Genomic DNA, 20,182 nt, shown 5'->3' with positions numbered 1-20,182 from the left:
ATTTAAAAAAAAGAAAAAAAAAAAATCCCCTGACCTTACCTCTCAAATGTTCTCCCTTCTGGGTTTACTGGCCGTGCCAGTAAGGAGGCTTAATTAACACGGTTAGATCATGACCCGAATGTGGTGCCAATTCGCCCACTCTCGGAGCAAGCTTCTTGGGAGCAGTGTGACTGCAGGTGAATGCCGGGAAGTAGACCAAAGGTCATCCCCATGGCACTAGGGATCGGATTTCAGAAACAATGGCCCGTCGGCCAAATGTGGAGGACACATGTTCGGGGCTGGGGCCTGCTGCCACCCGCCTGCCCTGTCAAGGGAAGGCAAATGCTCTGGCCAGTTCTGCTGGGTCATCTCAAACATCTTCTCCACCTCCAGGGCAAAAACGCAAGATTCAAGTGGCCCACCTGCCCTGGGAGCCAAGGACAACCCCGACCTGGAGCCTCACCTAGCACCTGTCTATGTCAGGCCAAGAAGGGGGAGGCCTTGGGGCATGTTTTCCAACATGATAGAGAAAACGTGAACAAGCTTTGGGGTCTGAGAGGGCTGGCTTTGAAGCCCCCACTCTTCCCACAAAAGATGGGGGAAACGAGGGTCACATTTGCAGCGCTATTTTGCTGTCTCTGCTTCGTGCCTCGGAAGGGTTGGATCTAGGTTCTGGGTAGACACGGGAGATCACAACACGACATGGTGCCGGACGTTAATTTTAGCGGAAGCCGGGGGAAGAGTAAGTGGGAATCCTGTACGCTCTTTTGCAACTTTTCTGTAGACCTGAAAAATTCCCATATAAAAAGTTGAATTAGGAAGACAAAAAACACGTGGCCCCTGTCCACACAGCGAATGAGAGATACACAGTCAGTGAACAATATCTATCTTCCCTTCCCTGACGCAACAAGCAACTGGGTCAACATGGTAAGAGCTACCCTAAAACAAAAACAAAAACGAAAGCAAAAGCGAAAACCACCCTAGGAGCCTCCAAGATGCTCGAGCTGACATATTCTGACATCTTTAGTCTGTGGAGAAAGAAAAACCTTTGAGGTTTCAAAAACACGGCACAATAGTGATGCCTTGTGTGGGTTTAATACTTTAGGAGCAATATAATTTACAGAAGCCTAGACCGGCTTAGAAAACCCAAACCATTGCCCCTCTTGGGGTCTGTTTCTCCTATAAAATGGGGACCAACCATGATCCCTGGCCTGCCTGCCACAGTGGCTTATGGGAGAACTTTGTTGCTATGACAAAAAGCCGCACAAATGGAGGAGAGTCTCTGCATGCAAAGAGTGGGGTGTGTCGGGGACCCAAGGGCTCAGAAAGCCATGCGTAGTGGTTAAAAGCCAAGCTTTACTGCTTCTTTAGCTGTTAGCCTTTGGGCCCTATGCCTCTGGTATCATATCTAGAAAATGGGGATCATAATTACCAGGTTTTCAAGGTTAAATAGCATAATACACGAGAAGCACTTTATATAAAGCTAGACCATAGAAGACACTCATAGATGCTAGTTATTATTTTTACAAAGAAGAAACTGACTCAAATCTCATTAACTAAGAGCCCCAGGGGCTATCGCAGCTTGGAGCTAAAGCAGTTAATCCGATTCTTCAGAAGATGCACCTGGCCCAAACCTGGACCCATGCCGTTCACAAACTTCAATGACGGCTGCAGCGAGAATTAGCCCCCAGCCTAGAATTAGGTCCCTGGGAGAAGAGACAGGAGCAGCAGACAGTCACAGTGGAGGTGCAATCCGTTGTTATGAACTTGAGTTCACCCTGGTTCATTGTCTCTTCCTTCCACTTCTTTCTCGTTTAATGCAGGGAAATTGTCCCAGATGCCCACCTGCTGCCTGTAGACTATCAGAGGATGCTGTTTCTTTTGGGCTAATTTAAGGCTGTCAGGAAGTTGGGTTCCTGGGGCTCCCGCAGGAGAGAGAGAAACTACTTCCCCAAGTTAAACTTGGGGCCCCAAGCATCTGTCGCTTTAAACAATACATGCACATCCTTACGGGTCATTTATCTATCAAGCAAAACAATCATCACACAGTGGCTGAGCCGCAGCTAACCTCAGGCCGCAGGGACATGCTCAGCCACGTTTCTGGGTGGCCCCAGGCCCCAGGGTCAGCTCACGCAGCACGGGGTCTCCCGGCCTCCTGGTCCTCTGTCGCTTGGATATGGGGGAATTCCAGGACCGAGGCCACAGGGCCGAGGTCTCCTTCAGGAGCCAACTGAACTTCAGGCCCGGGCTGCCTCTTGCTCACTGAGCCAGGAATCGGGGGGACGAGCCCCAGCGAGGCCTGGGCTGGGGGCGGCGTGCAGTGACCCGCTCTGAGCCCTCTGAGTCCTGTCTAGTTCCTGCTCCTCCTTCAGCTCTGAGCTCCAACAGCAGCGCCCTGGGGAGACCTCCCCTGACGCCCAGGGTCAGGTCAGGTGGCTCTGCACCTGTCTTCTTGCTTCATAACATTGATCTCAGCTTCTATAGTTGAAAATCATTTTTCTCTGGGACTCAAACTCTGGAGACATCCAGATGGGGAAATTGCTTTAAAAGGGTTTTTTAGGCTGAGGCGCCTGGGTGGCTCTGTCGGTTAAGCGGCCGACTTCAGCCTGGTTCAGGATCTCTCAGTTGGTGGGTTTGAGCCCCGTGACGGGCTCTGTGCTGACAACTCAGAGCCCAGAGCCTGCTTCGGATTCTGTGTCTCCCTCCCTCTCTGCTGCTCCCCTCCCTTGTGCTCCGTCTCCCTCTCTCAAAAAGTGAATAAATATTAAAAAATTTTTTTAAAAAAAGTGTTTCTTAGTCTGGGGAGCCTGGGTGGCTCAGTCGGTGAAGCATCCAACTTCGGCTCAAGTCATGATCTCACTGTTCCTGAGTTCGAGCTCCGGGTCAGGCTCTGCGCTCACAGCTCGGGGCCTGGAGCCTGCTTCATATTGTGTCTCCCTCTCTGTCTCTGCCCCTCCCCCGCTCGTGCTCATGCTCAGGCTCTCTCTCTCAAAAATAAATAAACCTTAAAAAAAAATGAAAGGGTATTTTAGGGGCACCTGAGAGGTTCAGTCAGTTAAGTGTCCAACTCTTGGCTTCGGCTCAGGTCACGGTCTCATGGTTCATGAGTTTGAGCCACACATCAGGTTCTGTGCTGACAGTGAGGAGCCTGCTTGGGGTTCTCTCTGTGTCCCTCTCTCTCTGCCCCTCCCCCACTCTCTCTCTGTCTCTCTCTTTCTGTTTCTCTCAACAGAAAGGGTTTTTTAAATGATCATATATTTTTAAGCGAGACCATTACAACAATAGAATTACATGCTCTCCTCTCCCTCCTCTCAGTGTCAGGGCCATTAACGGGTATCATGATGAGCCCAAGAAGAATCCAAAAGGTGGTCATGCAGGGGGGTTGAATGCCACCCTTCCCCTCTGGAACCCACACGCTCGGAGCTCAGAGGTCTTCTGCGGGGCTCCCAGAAGCGAACACTTGAGTGCAGATGCTGAACGACTCTGGGGCTCCCCTTCCACAGACATTCCAGTTTCACCGTCAATCCCTCCATGCAGGTCCTGACGCAGGAAAGCCAGCAAAGCTACTGTTGTCACAGTGCCATCTCCACCTCTGTCCCAAAGAGGGACGCACAAACTAGGACGCTGACACTCCCAGGGACAGCGCAGGCTTGGCGTGGCTCGGTGTGGCTCGGCGTGGCTCGGCGTGGCTCAGTGTTCGACATTCTGCTGACCTCTGGCTGGACTGTGCCCTCTACCCCCATGCAAGTCACCCTCCATAGCTGTGGTTATATGTGTGGTTTCTCTTTATTCCCAACCAGCCCTTCTGTGGGAAAGGGAGGCCTGGGGTCTGGGTGTGGGTCACAGCTGTGCATGTTAGGGACCCAGCTGCCCTGTGCTTTCTGAGATCAACCTGCCTGCCCCGAGGCCTCAGTGAGGCAGTCACGGGAGGGAGAGAGCAGCAGTGACAACTAGGACCCGGCGGGCAGCAGCGGGCAGCCACCAGGGCCTGGCCTGGAGCCGAGAGGCCTTGGTTCATGAGGAGGAACCTTCAATATATGGGTAGTCAGTCCAGCCTGCGTGTGTGAACTTTCCCCACCAATGGCTTCTCCTCTCTTGGGACCACGGTTTGGGGGTGGGGGATCCCCAGGCCACATTCCTAAATTTCAGAGTTTAAATAGGGTTTGTGTGAATCAAAGAAGAAATAACTGACCGGTCGGCGGGATCCAGATATAGGAACATGGTGATGTTATGAAACTTGACTTCTTGAGTTGAGATGAAAAGGTCACTAACCAGTTCAGCAATCAGTTGTTGCCAAAAAATTTCGAAAGCAAAAGTCATTAAGATAACCGGCTGGCCCACTGCCAAGAACTATGAAGTGAGGTCCTTTCATGCTTCACATCACTGCTTATCTCAGTGACAGCGCGAAGGTCGGGTCTCCCCAGGCACCTGCCAGCCCCCAACTCCCATGCAGTTCAGAACACCCCCTGCCGCATCTGACCCCACCCTCCACTGCGTGTGCACACCAATCGGCCATCAGAGGAGAGCCGCCTGCCCTCCCCTCCCCCATCCTTAACATTCTCATCTTCCATCTCCTCCCCACTATCCACAATGGCGGAGGGAACCCTGATGTAAGCCCACATCTGCTCCAATCCCATTGCCTCTCAACAGTCAAGGTCAAACTTCCTTTGGTCCGCCCACCTGTCACCTGTCCTCCATCCGCCTCTGCCTCTCTCTCTCATGCCCACCAGCATGTAGCCATTTAGGACCTTCAGTCTTTCAACCTTCGTACGATGCTCTCCACAAGCTACCATCCCAGTTCTCTGCTCCCTTTGCTAGAAAAGCTGACCGCACTATGTATGCCCCTCTCCCCTCCTCTTCTTCCTGGTCTTCAGTCCCCGCTTCAGCCCTCTCCCACCCAAACTGCATCCCCGTCGTTCCGCTGCAAGTGCTTATCAAGGATCTTCAGGGCAATGTGAGGTTTCCCTCGCGTCTGTGGACACATATTGCCAGGTCAGTGGGCGGGTGTCTGCGCCTTGATTTCTCAGGAGTATCTGATGGCCTCCCAGGCCCCTCATTGTCCTGTCTTTGGCTACAATTCCTTCACAGACTCCTCCCTTTTCCCCTTGGGCTCACATCTAAGTACTAAAGGACATCTTGGGGATTAGTCCTGAGTCCCTTTCCCCAGTGGCCTCCTAACTAGCTCCTTTTCTGCCCTCTGCCCCTTGAAAGACCATTCTCTCCATAGCAACCACAAAGCTCTTTTTTAAATCTCAGATCAGGGGTGCCTGGGTGGCTCAGTCAGTTAAGGGTCTGACTCTTGATTTTGGCTCAGGTCATGATCTCATGGTTCATGGGACGGAGCCCCGCATTGGGCTCTACGCTAGCAAGGTGGAGCCTGCTTGGGATTCTCTCTCTCCCTCTCTCTTTCTGCCCCTCCCCCCCCATGTGTGCTCACGTACTCTCTCTCTCTCTCTCTTTCTCAAAATAAATAAACAAACATTTTTTAAAATCTCAAATCAGGTCCTGTCACTCCTCTGTTGAAATCTGGTGGTTTGCCTCCCAGTTAGAAAGCTGATAACGAGCTACGAGATTTACCTCACCCACTCTCCTCCAGCCACGTGGACCTTCTTTGCTGACCTCAAAATACAACAGGCTCATCCCTCCCAGACATGTCGTAATTGCTATCCCTTTTCCAGAATGTTCTTTTTCCAGAACTTTATGTGGCTGCCTCCTTCTCGGCACATCAGGACTCTGCAGAGAGGGCTCCTCTGACCACTTTTCAAAAAGAGCCTCGAATCACAATGAGACACCACTCATGCCAACTAGGGTGGCCACTGTGAAAGCAAAAACCAAAAAGAATAGCAAGAGGTGGCAAGGCTGTGGGGAAATTGGAGTCCACGTGCACTGTTGGTGGGAATGTAAAATGGTGCAGCCGCTCTGGCAAAGTTTGGTGGTTTTCCAAAAATTAAACACAGCTATAGCATACGATCCAAAAATTCAGCTTTTGGATACATATCCCAAAGAATTGAAAACACGGAGTCAAACACATTTGTACACCCATGTTTATAGCAGCATTATCCAAGCGTCCATCAATAGACATATGGATAAATAAAATGTAGAATATATATAATGGAATACTATTCGACCCTAAAGAGAAAGGAAATTCTCACACAGGCTGCAACGTGGATGAACCTTGAAGGTATTGTGATACAGTGAAATAAATCAGTCATTAAAGGACAGATACTGTACGATTCCTCTTATATGAGGTACCGAGTGTAGTCAAGTTGATAGAGATAGAAAGTAAAATGGTGGTTGCCAAGGGCTGGGAGTGGGGAGGGGAATGTGGAGTTCTTGTTTAACAGAATTTCTGTTTGTAAAGATAAAAACTTTCTGGAGATGGATGGTGGGGATGGCTGCACAGCAATGTGATGTGCTTAATACCACCGAACTGTCTGCTGTCCACTTCACAATGGTTGGGATGGATGGACCCCTTGGGTGGCTCAGTCAGTCCAGTGTCCTATTCTTGGTTTCAGCTCAGGTCATGATGCCAAGGTCATGGGCTCAAGCCCCACATCCGGCTCTGTGCTGGCCATGGAGCCTGCTTACGATTCTCTCTCTTTCCCTCTGCCCTCTCCCTGCTCATGCTCTTGCTCTCTTTCTTAAAAAACTTAATTAGTTAAAAAAAAATTTTAAATGATTGAGATGGTAAATTTTATATATGTATATTTGACCACAGTAAAAAAAAAAAAAAAATTAGCTCCTGACTCGTTACCACTGGAACATTTATTAGGAGTTTATTTGCCTGCTGGCTCATTGTCTGGTTTTCCCTGTGGAAAGGAAGCTGCACCAGAATCCATTATGACTGAATATTCACTGCTGATCTCAAGTGCTAGAATAGTGCCTGGGAAACAATAGGCACTTGATAAAGTCTTTTTAAAAAAAAAACAAGTTTTGTTTACTTGTTGGCTTGTCTGTTTGCTCACTTGCTTATTTTCTAACTCCCGTCTGGATGTCAGTCACAGGAGGCAGGGGCGTGGTTTTTCTGATGCACAGCACCTACACCAGTACCTGCCACCCAGCAGAGGGTTCAAAACTTTTCCCTGAGTGAATGAAAAATCATGTCCGCATCAGGGAGCCTGTCCCTGGGATCTTGAGCTCGGTAGCAAGGTACTGTGGAAAGCCCCGAGCTGGACATTAGAACCCAGTGCGAAAACCTCTGATCCACCGTTCTTTGTGATGCCCTGGCCAACGGGGTTCTAATCCCTGCTCTGCACTCACCCAGATGACTTGCAACGATTAACCTTGGAGCCTGCTTCTTCGTCCATAAAGCAAGAGTGAGCAGCCTGGGGCCGCCCACCTCACGGGATTTGGATGAGACCAGGTGAAATCACACGTGGGCAAGGCTCCACCGTGCTCTACACAAACGGTCACGTTATGTCACAACCTCAGTCACACTGAAACTGCTATAGAAACGTAAAGATGAATGGAAATGAAGGTGGACACGCCAGTAGTGCTCCAGCAGGACTTGACTTTAAACCCAGCAAATCTTTCTCTTCCTCATTCTTGAAGCCTCCCATCTCCTTCGCTTGTTTTTGTGTAGAATCCTTTGTTCCAGGAACTCGGTATCCATGTTGGCATCTGGCAACCTCAGTGTATGCTCAGTAATGAGACTCGGGTGGCCGCTGTCCCCCCCAGGACATGGCCAATGCGGCTGGCAGTATGTACCACATTCCTATCGAAACTCTCCAGATCCTCTATTTTCCTACAAACCCTCTCAGCCCTTTATTCCGGGCGGGTCTGCAGTCTTGAAGGCATTAGCTTTGCAGCAGCCTCTTTTACCTGACAAAGCAATAAAAACTTTCATTCCTTTTTATCCCCAAACCCTGTCTTCGTGTTATATTTCGGCTCCAGAGCACAGAGGTCGGTTTGTGACAACAGCATCCCTGTTTGGTGGGACATACACGGGAGCAAGCCCACCACGCCCACCTAACTGCCAGCCTCCCTTGGGAGTGGGGGCGTAGCCGCTGTTTTCTGAAAGCCAGGAACCCGCCCCCTACGTGCCTGACACTCCTCCCTACGTGTGATAGGATTTCAGAGCAGGTGGCATTTTATTGCCTCACCCTGAGCACGCCCACAGGCACACACCAACCTTGCCTGATAGTCTCTCCAGGAAAAATCTCCTTGACACGGACACAGAGCCCCTAATTTGCCCGCTTCCCCCATGGATGTCAAACGCTTCAGCCGGGGCTAAAATTCTGAGACTCAGCCACATGCACAACGACACTGACAACTGATTCAGAAGGCAACCTTCTTGTTTTTTACGACACATGAGTTTTGCCCACTGGTGGCGACAATGGGACCACCACTCCACAAAAGCCACACTCCAGGGCAAGGGAACGCAAAGCCGATGAGCATGGAAGGCTAGTGTTGGCCCCCAGCATCTGCCCTACGCGGGGAACAGAAGCCTCATTCAGCATCTCACGGCATAGCACACCACACTGCTATTTAAAATATCTAAACACATATTGCAGGGGCGCCCGGGTGGCTTAGTCAGTTAAGCGTCTGATGTCAGCTCAGGGAATGATCTCGAGGGTTGTGGGTTCGAGCCCTGCATCAGGCTCTGTGCTGACAGCTAGAGCCTGCTTCAGATTCTGTCTCCCTCTTGCTCGCTCCCCTCCCCCACTCATTCTTTCTCTCTTTTGCAAAAATAAATAAACATTTAAAAAAAGTTAAACATGTATTGCAGATTCTACTGTGTTTTACAACCCACTTGAGGTAGATGAAAGGAAGCGATGGGAGGAGGAGGAGGAGAAAAGCTAAAAATGTAAAGGAACACGTCACACACAAAGTCTGCAAACACCTAGACGTCAGAAGGGGGCTGAGAAGCAGACCACGCACAGCACACTTCCCGGTACCTGCGCGGGCTCCGGGTTTGGCGGCCACAGGATGACGTTACTCAAGCCGGAGTTCTCTTGCTGAAAGCAAAGGAGTCCCGCCATTAGGATGGGCCACAGGGAACAAGACCCCCCCCTCCCCCCCAGCACCACAGGGCCGTTCGCGGCTGGTCTCTATTCCCGGGCCGTGCCAGTGGCTCCAGGGACATTCGTCAACAGAGGGAAAGGCACCTGCAGCCTGAGGGTGTAGGGAGGAGGCAAGGGTTAGGATTGGGCAGGCCTGTTCTCATCCTTTGCCCTGGTGACTTGGCTGGTCCTCAACGCCAGGTCTTTAATCTGGGAAAACAGGAGATGCCTTCAGACCCGGGTCATTCCTTCTAAAAGGTCACTTGTAAGCAGAAGTGCATCTTCACAGAGAAAGAGCCTCGGGGAGAGGCCTGGGGCCACAGATGGGATGGGGGGAGGAGGGGAGTGTGGAGGCAGAGAAACTAGTCTGGAGCTGCCTGGACTGATCCAGGTGTGAGGTAATAGGGCATGATGGTGGGGGTGGAGGGGAAAAACTAAAAGCACATCTTGGACACGTGGTATGTTTTTGTCTTTTGAGGAAGTGCTCTAAGTGGTAATGATGGATCCGTCCTCAGCCTGGGCTCACCTTTCCCCTGCAGGGGCGCGGTGCATGGCTCAGGCTGGCTAATCAGAGCGTCCATATTTGGTGGTGTTCGGATTGATCCCAGACAGGGCACATGACCCCATCAGCGTCAGTCCTTGGTGCTGATCGAGAGGCTGGACCACTAACAAGAAGAAGCCTGGATGCCTAGAGCAGCCAGTGGCGCATTTTGTTTTGTTTTGTTTTGTTTCTGCAGGCTGAGGGGACATCCCTAAGCACTCGGGCACCACTGAGGAAAGCAGAGCAAGATCCAGAAAAGGGAGATCTCCAGCGTCCTCTTTCGAATTTCTGGACTCAGTGACTACTGCAGCTAGCCCCTGTCTGGACTTCCTAATCCTATGAGCCAAATAATCCTTTTTCTTTTTTTTTTTTTTTTTAATTTTTTTTTTAATGGTTTTATTTATTTCTAGGAGAGAGAGAGAGACAGCGTGAGCAGGGGAGGGTCAGAGAGAGAGGGAGTCACAGACTGAAACAGGCTCCAGGCTCCAAGCTGGCTGTCAGCACAGAGCCCGACGCGGGGCTCGAACCCACGAACCGCGAGATCATGACCTAAGCGAAAGTCGGACGCTTAACCGACTAAGCCACCCAGGCGCCCCCAAATAATCCTTTTTCACCTATCACTGATGGAGATGGGTTTCTGGCTCTCGCAACCAAAACAAGTCCTCATTAGACAGAAATTTAAAAGGCTAAATGGCCAGACCATTGATTTATTAATTATTAACCATAGAGTGATTTATTAAATGTGGAGAAGGAGGGTGAGTGGAGTCAGTGGTGACCCCCAGATTTCTGTCTTGGATGGTAGGGAAGGTCATGGTACCCGAGGAGGGAGGAGTCAGAAGGAGAAGAGGATCGGGGAGGGGGAACTTAATTCAGGTCACCATGGGGTGACCATGGATCACTCAGAGACAGACACCAGGAGACTGGGGAAAGATGAGTCTGGAACACCACCTCCACGGGGGACCCCCCCATTCCTGGAACCAAATACACTTGTACTTTATTTCCACTTGTTTCTCTGTGGAAAGCAAACCTTGTTCTGACCCTGGAATCCTAAAGGCAACTCCATCACCCCCACTGGGTCATGTGTGGCTGAGGTAGGAGATGTGACCCAGGAAGGAACTGAGGAGGAAGAACAGGGTTTGGGGCTAGCAGGAGGTAAGATCTGAAACACTGAAATAAACTCATCACTTGCAAGGATGTAATGAGATAGACCCCCTCATAGCCTGATGAGAAAAGTATAAATTGGCATCACCTTTCTGGAAAGTATATTGGATATAGATATAGATAGATCCAGATCTAGAGCAAGAGTTTTGAAAGCACCCTTTTTTTGACCGAGAAATTCCATTTCTATGAGTCTATTCTCAGTAAACCAGCCTTCAATTCGGGACAGTGTAGTTTAGTAAAGGCAAATTTGCCTCTATTCATGTAGAAATGCATCTTGGATTAGAGACGTTCAGCCACTGCCCCAAGGACTTCTCTTATTTTTTTAAAAATAACTTTTAGCATTGGGGCGCCTGGGTGGCTTAGTCGGTTAAGCGTCCGACTTTCGCTTAGGTCATGATCTTGCGGTTCGTGGGTTCGAGCTCTGCATCGGGCTCTGTGCTGACTGCGAGCTCAGAGCTTGGAGCCTGTTTCAGAGTCTGTGTCTCCCTCTCTCTCTGACCCTCCCCTGCTCACGCTGTCTCTCTCCCTCTCCTAGAAATAAACAAAAATATTAAAAAAAAAAAAACTTTTAGCATTTATTCAGTTTTGAGAGACAGAGAATGAGTGGGGAAGGGGCAGAGAGAGAGGGAGACACAGAATCTGAAACAGGCTCTGAGCCATCAGCACAGAGCCTGATGTGGGGCTCGAACCCACAAACTGTGAGATCATGGCCTGAGCTGAAGCCGGATGCTTAACCGACTGAGCCACCCAGGTGCTCCCCCTCCCCCCCAAGGACTTCTCTTAAAGCAGGTAAGACAAATATTCTTCTATTCTAGGTTTTCTCAACCTTGGCACCTTTGACATTTTGAGAAGAATAATTCTCTGTTGTGGGGGCTGTCCCTGTGCATTGAGAGCATTTAGCAGCATCCCTGACCTCTGCTAGATAACAGTAGCACCTCCACACTGGAGATGAGATACCAAACCTGCCTTCAGACATTGACAAATGTTCTGGGGTTTGGGGCGCCTGGGTGCATGCCTCAGTTGAGCATCTGACTCTTGATTTCAGCTCAAGTCATGATCTCACAGTCTGTGGGATCAAGCCCCACATCAGGCCCTGAGCTGGCAGTGCAGAGCCTGCTTAGGATTCTCTCCCTCTCTCTCTCTGCCCCTCCCCCAATTTCACACCCACTCTCACTCTCTCTCAAAAATAAATAAGTAAACATTCTAAAAATAAATAAATAAAATGCAAGATGGAACATTTCTTTAAGTTAGAGACTACAAAGAGGTAGAACGTGAGCTAACTCCAGCCAGCAGAAGTTTCCCCGCAAATTCGGAATAGAAGGGAGCTTCCTTAACTTGATAAAGAGAATTTATAGGGGGCCCTGGCTGACTTAGTCAGTAGAGCATGCAATTCTTGAGTTCAAACCCTGCATTGGGGCTTACTTAATAGATAGATGGGTAGATAGGTAGATAGAAAGATGAAGCTTTTTAAAATGAGAAAATTTATAAAAACCTGCAGCTAATATCTTACTTAACAGGGAAAGATTAAATACCTTCCCCTACAATTGGGAATTAGGTGAGAATGTCCACTCAGACCATTTCCAGTTAACATAGTTTTGGAATTCTGAGCCATAGTAATAAGTCAAGAAAAAGAAATAAAAAGCATACAGAATTGAAAAGAAGAAAGGCAACTTTCCCTACTTGCAAATACCATGATTGCCTACATAGAAAATCCCAAGGACTCTATGAAAAACCTTTTGGAAATAATAAGTGAATTCAGCAAAGTCACAGGATACAAGATCAACACACAAAAAGATCAATACACTGACAATGAAAGCATGGAAACCAAAATTAAAATACTATTTATAACCACTGCAAACAAAATAAAATACTTAGGCATAAACTGAACACATATACAGGATCTATATGCTGAAATTTATGAAATGATGATAAAGAAATCAATAAGGCCCTATATAAATAGAGAAGCACTGTGTGTGTTCACAGACTGGAAGATTCATCAGAGTAAAGATATCAATTTCTCCAGTATATCTATAGGTTTAATGTAATCCATATCAAAATCCCAGTAAGGTATTCTTAGACCTAGACAACCTTATTCTAAAATTTATATGGAAAGCTTTGAGCTTGAATAGCTAAAACAGTCTTGAAAAATAGTGAAGTGGAACAGGACTTATTATATAGCAGCAGTAATCAAGACAGTGTAGTATCAGCAGAAGAGTAGACATGGAGATCAATGGAATAGAAAAGAGGGCCCAGAAATAGACCCCCACAAATATAACCAACTGGTTTTTGACAAAGCTGCAAAAGCAGTTTAATGGACAAAAAAAAGTGTTTTCAACACATGGTCCCGGAGAGACGGACATTCATGGGCAAAACAAAACAGAACAAAAACAGAAAATGAACTTCAACCTAAATCTCAGGACTTACACAAAAATGGATGCAAAATAGATCATGGATTTGAATATAAAATGTAAAACTATAACAGTTTTGGAAAAGATAATATAGGAGAACATCTTCAGGATGCCAGGGTAGAAAAAGAATTGTTAGATTTGACACACAAAGCACTCGATCTGGCAGAAAAGGAAAAGGAAAAACTGATCGATTGTACTTCATAAAAACTTTTGTTCTGTAAAAGAGCTTGTTAAGGGGATGAAAAGACAAGCTATGAGTGGGAGACACTATTGGCAAACCACAATCTGACAAAGGATTAGTTTTTAGACTATACAACGACTCAACGCTCAACAGTTTTTTAAAAATCCTATTAGGAAATGGATAGAAGACATGAACACATATCTCACCAAAGAGAACCCAGGGACAGCAACAAGCTCACAAAAGATGTTCAGCGTTGCCGACTACCAGGGAAATGCAAATTAAAACATAGTGACATCAACCACATATCGCAGCACACATATTGGAATGGTGTCACAGACACCAAATGATGGCCAGGGTATGGAAAAACTGGATCACTCATATATTACTCGTCACTGGTGGAGATGTAAAATGGTACAAAGATTCTATCTAACTGTTTGGCTGTTCTTTATAAAACTAAACATGCAGGGTGGCTCAGCCAGTTCAGTGTCCAACTTTGGCTCAGGTCCTGATCTCACAGCTCGTGAGTTCAAGCCTCGCATCGGGCTCTGCACTGACAGCTTGGAGCCTGGAGTCTGCTTTAGATTCTGCGTCTCCCTTGCTCTCTGTCCTTCTTACTGCTTGTGCTCTGTCCCTCTCTCAAAAATAAAAATAAATATTAATTTTTTTTAAAAAAATGGGGCACTTGGGTAGCTCAGTTGTTTAAGCATATGATTCTTGGTTTCTGCTCAGGTCATGATCTCAAGGCTTTGCAGGCTTGAGGCCCACATCAGGCTCTGTGCTGGCAGTGGAGAGCCTACTTGGGATTCTCTCTCTCTCCCTCTCTCTCTACCCCTCCCCCACTTGCGTTGTCTCTGTCTCTCTCAAAATAAATAAATAAACTTTAAAACAAAACAAAACCAAAGCAGAAACAGAAACTAAACTTGCAACTACACATGACCCAGCAATTGTGCTTCTGGGCAATTGTGTCAGAGAGATGAAAGCTTATGTTCACACACACACAAAACCCGTATACAAATATTTCTAGCAGCTTTGTTCCTAATCACCCAAACTGGAAACAACAGTAGACATTTCCATACCGTGGAGCACAACTCAGCAAGCAAAAGGAGTGAACTACCAACACAAGCAACAGTCCAGATGAATCTCAAGGAAATTGTGCCGAGTGTAAAAAGCCAATCCCAAAGGCTCCCATACCGTTCAGTTCCATTTATATAACATTCTCAGAAAGCCAGACACAGACAGAGAGAGCACATTAGGAATTGCCAGGGATTGGAAGTAGGGGACAGGAGGGCAGGGGGTGCGGATCTCAGGAAAGCGAGAGGAATCCTTCAGGTGGGGGAAATGTTAAGTCGGATGCTTAACCGACAGAGCTACCCAGGTACACCAATCTATGTTGTAGCTTGCTCCTTCCTGGATGGAGAGGCGATGCCGGGGGGAAAAAAAAGGAAATCTAGTCAAGGTCAGTCAAGGGATCTGTGTAGGTTGAGGGGGCAGCTCCCTGACACCCACCTGGTTTTCCGAGGTGCTGTTCTCATTGCCCATGGTGATTCAGGGTGCCAGCGTCCCTCTGGATTTTACCAGAAACAACTGGAAGAAATAAAAAGGTACACACATCCATAAAACTGAAGATGGGAGGCTTTTTTTGGTCTGCCTGTCACCTCAAACTCAAAAGCCAGATGATGGGAAATGTTGATCTCTGCAGCCACATCACGGAAACTTGCTTTTGAAGGGCTTTCTTTTGCGATACACCACCCAGATGTCTTTCCCCTTCCATGCTGCTCTTCTTACTCCCCACCCCTGCGGCTGGCAGATACGTCAGAAAACTTAAGTTTTTACCGAGTCTCCAACTTAACGCCAATGTATAAACAGAGGTGTATCTACAAATGAAGTGACAGAAGGGGCCTAGTTGCCAAAGAGGGCTTGAGGAGTGTCACTGCCGGAGTGTTTCCTGTCTCTAATTGTGCTCGCTTTGGAAATCCAGACCAACGATTCCCCCATCAAGTGCCCGCAGAGCCTGGCATCGAAATCCACTTCATTCAATAACATATGTTTTTTATTTATTTATTTTTAAGTATTTATTTTTGAGATTTGGGGAGGACAGAGAGAGGCAGACTGAGGACCCAAAGTGGGCTCTGCACTGACAGCAGGCAGCCCAGCTCGGGGATGGATCTCACGAAGTGTGAGATCGGGACCCAGCGGCAGTCCGACGCTTAATCGACTGAGCCACCCAGGCGCCCCAATAACATGTGGTTTTTACACTTTTTACTCAAAGCACTTATTTCATCAAATCAGCTTTGCTTCTGCACATGTTTTATGAAGGCAGAATGGTTTTCTTGGGGAGGAGACCGGGGAACAGAGCCCAGACAAGGAATAAATAATCATGTAAAGCGATGGGCTAACAGGACAACTCTATATCCATTCCGTCAGGCTCACTTAGCGACATTGTTAATCACCGTCATCATGAGGATGCTTCCCACACGGCCCACAGAGAAGCCCAGGACAGCACCACATCGGCTGAGTTCCAGGAGACCCCCTAACATCAGCAGGACAGGGAGTCACCTTCGCTTTTTCTAGATGGAGAAACTAAGCCACTAAAAACTTGTAAAAATGATCAAACTTTCAGAACTGGAACCTTAGAGATTACCAGCCTATTCGTTTGAGGGGAGGGAGGTACTGAAACTGGAGAAGGCAAGGGGGTTTGCCAAAGACCCAGCTTGGACAAGTCAAAGCTGGAAACAGAACTCAGTGTCCTGCCTTCGAATTCAAGATTCCTTCCTCAGCAGTGTGCTATCATCGTATTTGCTCAGAAAACTTCAGTGATTGACTTGCTTCTAATAAAATTTGTCCATTGATTTTTAAAAAAAATTTTTTTAATGTTTTATTTATTTCTAGGAAAGAGAGAGAGAGAGAGAGAGCGTGAGCAGGGGAGGGTCAGAGAGAGAGGGAGTCACAGACTGAAACAGGCTCCAGGCTCTGAGCTGGCAGTCAGCACAGAGCCCGACGCGGGGCTCGAACCCACGAACCGCGAGATCATGACCTAAGCGAAAGTCGGACGCTCAACCGACTAAGCCACCCAGGCGCCCCGAAATTTGTCCATTGATTTGCTTATCCATTCAACCAACACTGATTGGGTAGCTATCGTATGCTATGCATACTGATCAGTCACTGGAAAAGAAAATTTAAGTATTTTGAGCAGCACAAATAAAATGTCCCCAAACTAAGAAAACTGTGAGTAACATCACTGTAGTGATCAATTCTATCCCTCCTAACCCTTGAGCCAAAAGGATACAATTCCTTAACCCTTTCTTGACCTTCACTGTTTATAAGACAGGGCTCTGTCTTATAAACCATATGCTCACTTATACAATGTAAACATTGTCATGTATTTAAAATTGATCACTTCAGGGTTTTTTGGGGTGTTCATTTGGAAAATGATGCTTCATTCGCAAACAGTGCTGACTGCTACAATCATTACGCCCTTATCTATTACCATCGCTTCTTATGCCCACCGGCGTAACACACATGCAGCTGGAATTTCATATGGTTCAATGTAATATGAATTTTTGAAACTCATTCAGCGGACCAAATTCAATCATTGTATTACAAATCAGAGCACTCGAACCAGCTTTTTATGCAGGTAAACAGACCAAAGACAAGGGCAGAACTACTTCTGGCTCAGTGTGCATTTCAAAACCACAGAGGGAGGGTTTGGCTGTTCCGGGAACGCTCTCCTCCCTGAGCTGTAGAAGCGCCAGCCCCTCGGGCGCCCCCAAGACCAGAAAGGAAGGCGGGTACAGCTACGCCATCTACTTACATTCGGGAAAGGTCTGTGTGCCTTGGGAGGCCGCGGGCCCACGGAAAGTCTGCCGTTCAGCAATTGGACTTTCTCCTCCTCCACTCAGAAGCAGGTGAGGCCCAAGCCGAGGCATCGACCCACCTCATCCAGTTGAACAAACAACCCGTCCCCACCCCTGACACTGACACAAACCAGCTGCGCCTCATACCTGAGCGGCGGCCGAGCGGAGCCACTGCGATCACACAAACGTGGAATCAGCGTTTCTGAGCCCATCGAGGCCACGGCCTTTCACGTAGAGGATTTTCCCCGTTATTACAGTAGCTGGGCTCCTTTCAGAGAAGGCTTATCCAGACTAAAACTGGCCCTGTGACCTGATTGGCTGCACCTAAGCGATCAGAACTGGCCTGCCCGGCAAGCAGGGAGCCACGGATCACTCGCTCGCCCTTTACGCAGTGGGGCAGGGACAACCCTTTCATTCCAAAACGGAGGAAAATGCTCACAGGGCTTCCTGTTTACACCTGGAGATTTTCCACCCTAAATAACGTGGAAACACAAAGAAAACTGTGGAAAACGATGACGCCAGCAGTCTGGCACCGGTTTATAGTGTGTTGTGTGGAGAGTGTACTTACCGAGGCGTGGCTTGACTTTCAACAAGTGAAGTCATAAAAGGCCGCAGGCTTGGCCGGGTCCCTGAGAGGCAGACCTGCCCATCAGGGCGGAAGAGGCCTGAGGCCCTTGGGTGGGACCGATGGGCATGGGCGGTTGCCCAGGGACCCTTTGGCCCAGCAGCCTCCCACCTCCCAGGGTCCCGCCAGTTATCCCCAGGCGGCCACTCTATTGTACGAATGCAGTTTCGGTTTTGTTTTTTTTCTAGCAGCGAAACCTTTCATTCTGCAGAAGCCCCTTACGCCTGTCACAAGATGCAACCCCTCCGGGGAAACAAGTTGGCATGTCCTCAAAGGCCTCCTGGAGACCAGGTGTCTTACCAAGCTCAGAAGAGTGTCAGGAGCTTCCCCGAGGGGAAAGTTGGGGGAGATCAGGGAATCTCCCGACTCTGGTTGAAACAGAGCGGAAGTGTGTGTGTTTCCACAAATGAATGCACAATCAAATTGTGGTACGTCCATACAGCGGAATATTAATCAGCCATAAAAAGGAATGGAGTTCTGACACAGATAACAATTCAGATGAACTTCAGAAATTTACCAAGTGAAAAAAGTCGGACACACAAGGTCACCTATTGTGTGAGTCCATTGATATGAAAAGTCCAGAACAGCCAAATCCAGAGGGACAGAAAGCAGACGGCTGGTTGGCAAGGGCTGGGGGGAAGGGTGAGTGACTTCTTGATGGGTTCAGGGTTTTATTTTGGTGTGATGAAAATATTTTTAGTAGAGGCGGTTGCACAGCAGTGTGAATGTGTGAAACACAACAGTTCACTTTAAAATGGTTAGTTTTACCTTATACGAATTTCACCTCATGTTTTTTTTTTTAATGTTTTTTTATTTATTTCTAGGAGAGAGAGAGACAGCATGAGCAGGGGAGGGTCAGAGAGAGAGGGAGTCACAGACTGAAACAGGCTCCAGGCTCTGAGCTGGCAGTCAGCACAGAGCCCGACGCGGGGCTCAAACCCACGAACCGCGAGATCATGACCTAAGCGAAAGTCGGACGCTTAACCGACTAAGCCACCAGACGCCCCTCACCTCATGTTTTAAAAGTATATGTGTTTCACATCTTGGGGTTCCGCACAAACTATTGTTTGAAAAAAGAATTCCACCTGGAGAGAGGCGGCATTTGAAAACTGTTATTTCTATGTTTATTAACACCAGGTTTCTGTACAATTAAGGATTGGTGGGATGAGAAACAAGAATGTTTGCCTTCTCCTTCCCCATCCCCACTCAAATCACAGGAGAATTTCTCTAGGGAAGAGAATCTTTTTAAGTGTAATATCTTGGATGGACTAATTGGAAATGAAGAGAAGTCTCTTCAACAGGGGGGTAAACATAGTGAAAGGGGGGAGGAGAGAACTGGGGACACACTCCTGAGGAGAGGGGGAGGAGGAGAAGAGAGGATGGCCGACCAAAATGGCGGAGTCATCCAACCCAGGTTGAAGGTGGGGCATGTTCAGTATTCAGTTTTCACTTGTGTACATTCAGCAGTGCAAATTCCCTCCATGAACCATCACTTCTGTCAACTCTGGAGCTTCCTGGGTGGCTGCTGATGTAACTGCTGCTGCTACCATTGGTCCCTGGGCCACCGCCATCACGACTGCTGGATACTGGGCATCGTCTCTGATCCCTGTCCCCCCACCGCTGTCTTGGCCACCTCTGGGCTCCAGAGGCTTCCAGTATCAGTGGGAACGAGAGCAAATAAATACACCAACATTTCAGCTTCCATCCCAGAAGCTGGTGCTCTTACAACGTCTTATAATTGTCTCTTATAATAAATTGCCCAGGCACAGAGGACGTGTTTAGATGTCAGGCACTATGGAATGCAGAGTGTCCACATTCCTTGGCCATGACTACGTGTCCCTAAGGCAGTACTCTACTGGGACCTCAGTATCAGTCTCCTTGACTGGCCACTGTCTACACATGACCATGGCTGATCAGATCAGCTTTCCTCCTTATGCTGTCTTCTTCTGAGCAGGGCACTAAGCAACAGACCCAACCAGATTTCCACTTCCCAGCACACATGGCTCAACACAGGTGTGTGCAGGTTCAGGCATCCATCTCCGGGATAATCTCCCTCTGGAGGCAGGGGTTGGGATTATGAACCAGACCCTGCTGCCAGACCACTCACTTGGTGTATAAACACTGGCGAGTTACTTAACTTGTGTATCCTTAGTTTTGTCATCTCTAAAATGGGAATCATAACAATACCTACCTATCATAACAATACCTACCATCATCATGGCTGTGATGAGTTAATTTCAGCAAAGCTCTCAGAATAGATTAAGCACTAAACTGCTGCCTCTTGTATTCTTATTGGCAGTGGGTTTCTGTGGAGTCTCAATAGGCAAATGCCTCAGTGGCATGAGGTTTATATTGCCTTTTTTTTATCCCTTCACTAAAACATGACTTTGGGTGCTTCTCCTTAGAAATCGGTACATCTACAATAAAAGCT

The 20,182-nt window shown here is 48.0% G+C and overlaps 1 protein-coding gene across 7 annotated transcripts in view; it reads right to left on the bottom strand.

Moving 5' to 3' along the window:
* TACC2 (transforming acidic coiled-coil containing protein 2) overlaps positions 1-17,490 on the bottom strand; it is a 202,951-nt gene extending 185,461 nt beyond the window's left edge. For 2 of the 7 annotated variants that reach the window (XM_039250481.1, XM_039250484.1), the window contains exons 1-2: positions 17,274-17,488; positions 14,779-14,856 (exon numbers count right to left, since the gene is read on the bottom strand). In XM_039250481.1, the coding sequence (XP_039106412.1) occupies positions 14,779-14,811 (33 nt within the window). In that variant the 5' untranslated portion in view covers positions 14,812-14,856; positions 17,274-17,488. Of the gene's footprint in view, positions 1-14,778; positions 14,857-17,083; positions 17,158-17,273 lie in introns of those variants that run through there. The other 5 variants (XM_039250485.1, XM_039250486.1, XM_039250488.1 and 2 more) reach the window with 4 other exon arrangements.
* Between the last annotated feature and the right edge of the window lie 2,692 nt (positions 17,491-20,182).

This window comes from Hyaena hyaena, unplaced genomic scaffold, assembly GCF_003009895.1.
Source record: "Hyaena hyaena isolate Hyena2069 unplaced genomic scaffold, ASM300989v1 scaffold_367, whole genome shotgun sequence".
Lineage (NCBI taxonomy): Eukaryota > Metazoa > Chordata > Mammalia > Carnivora > Hyaenidae > Hyaena > Hyaena hyaena.
The sequence above is the reverse complement of the archived record's forward strand: the minus strand, read 5'-3'. Positions and strand labels throughout refer to the sequence as shown.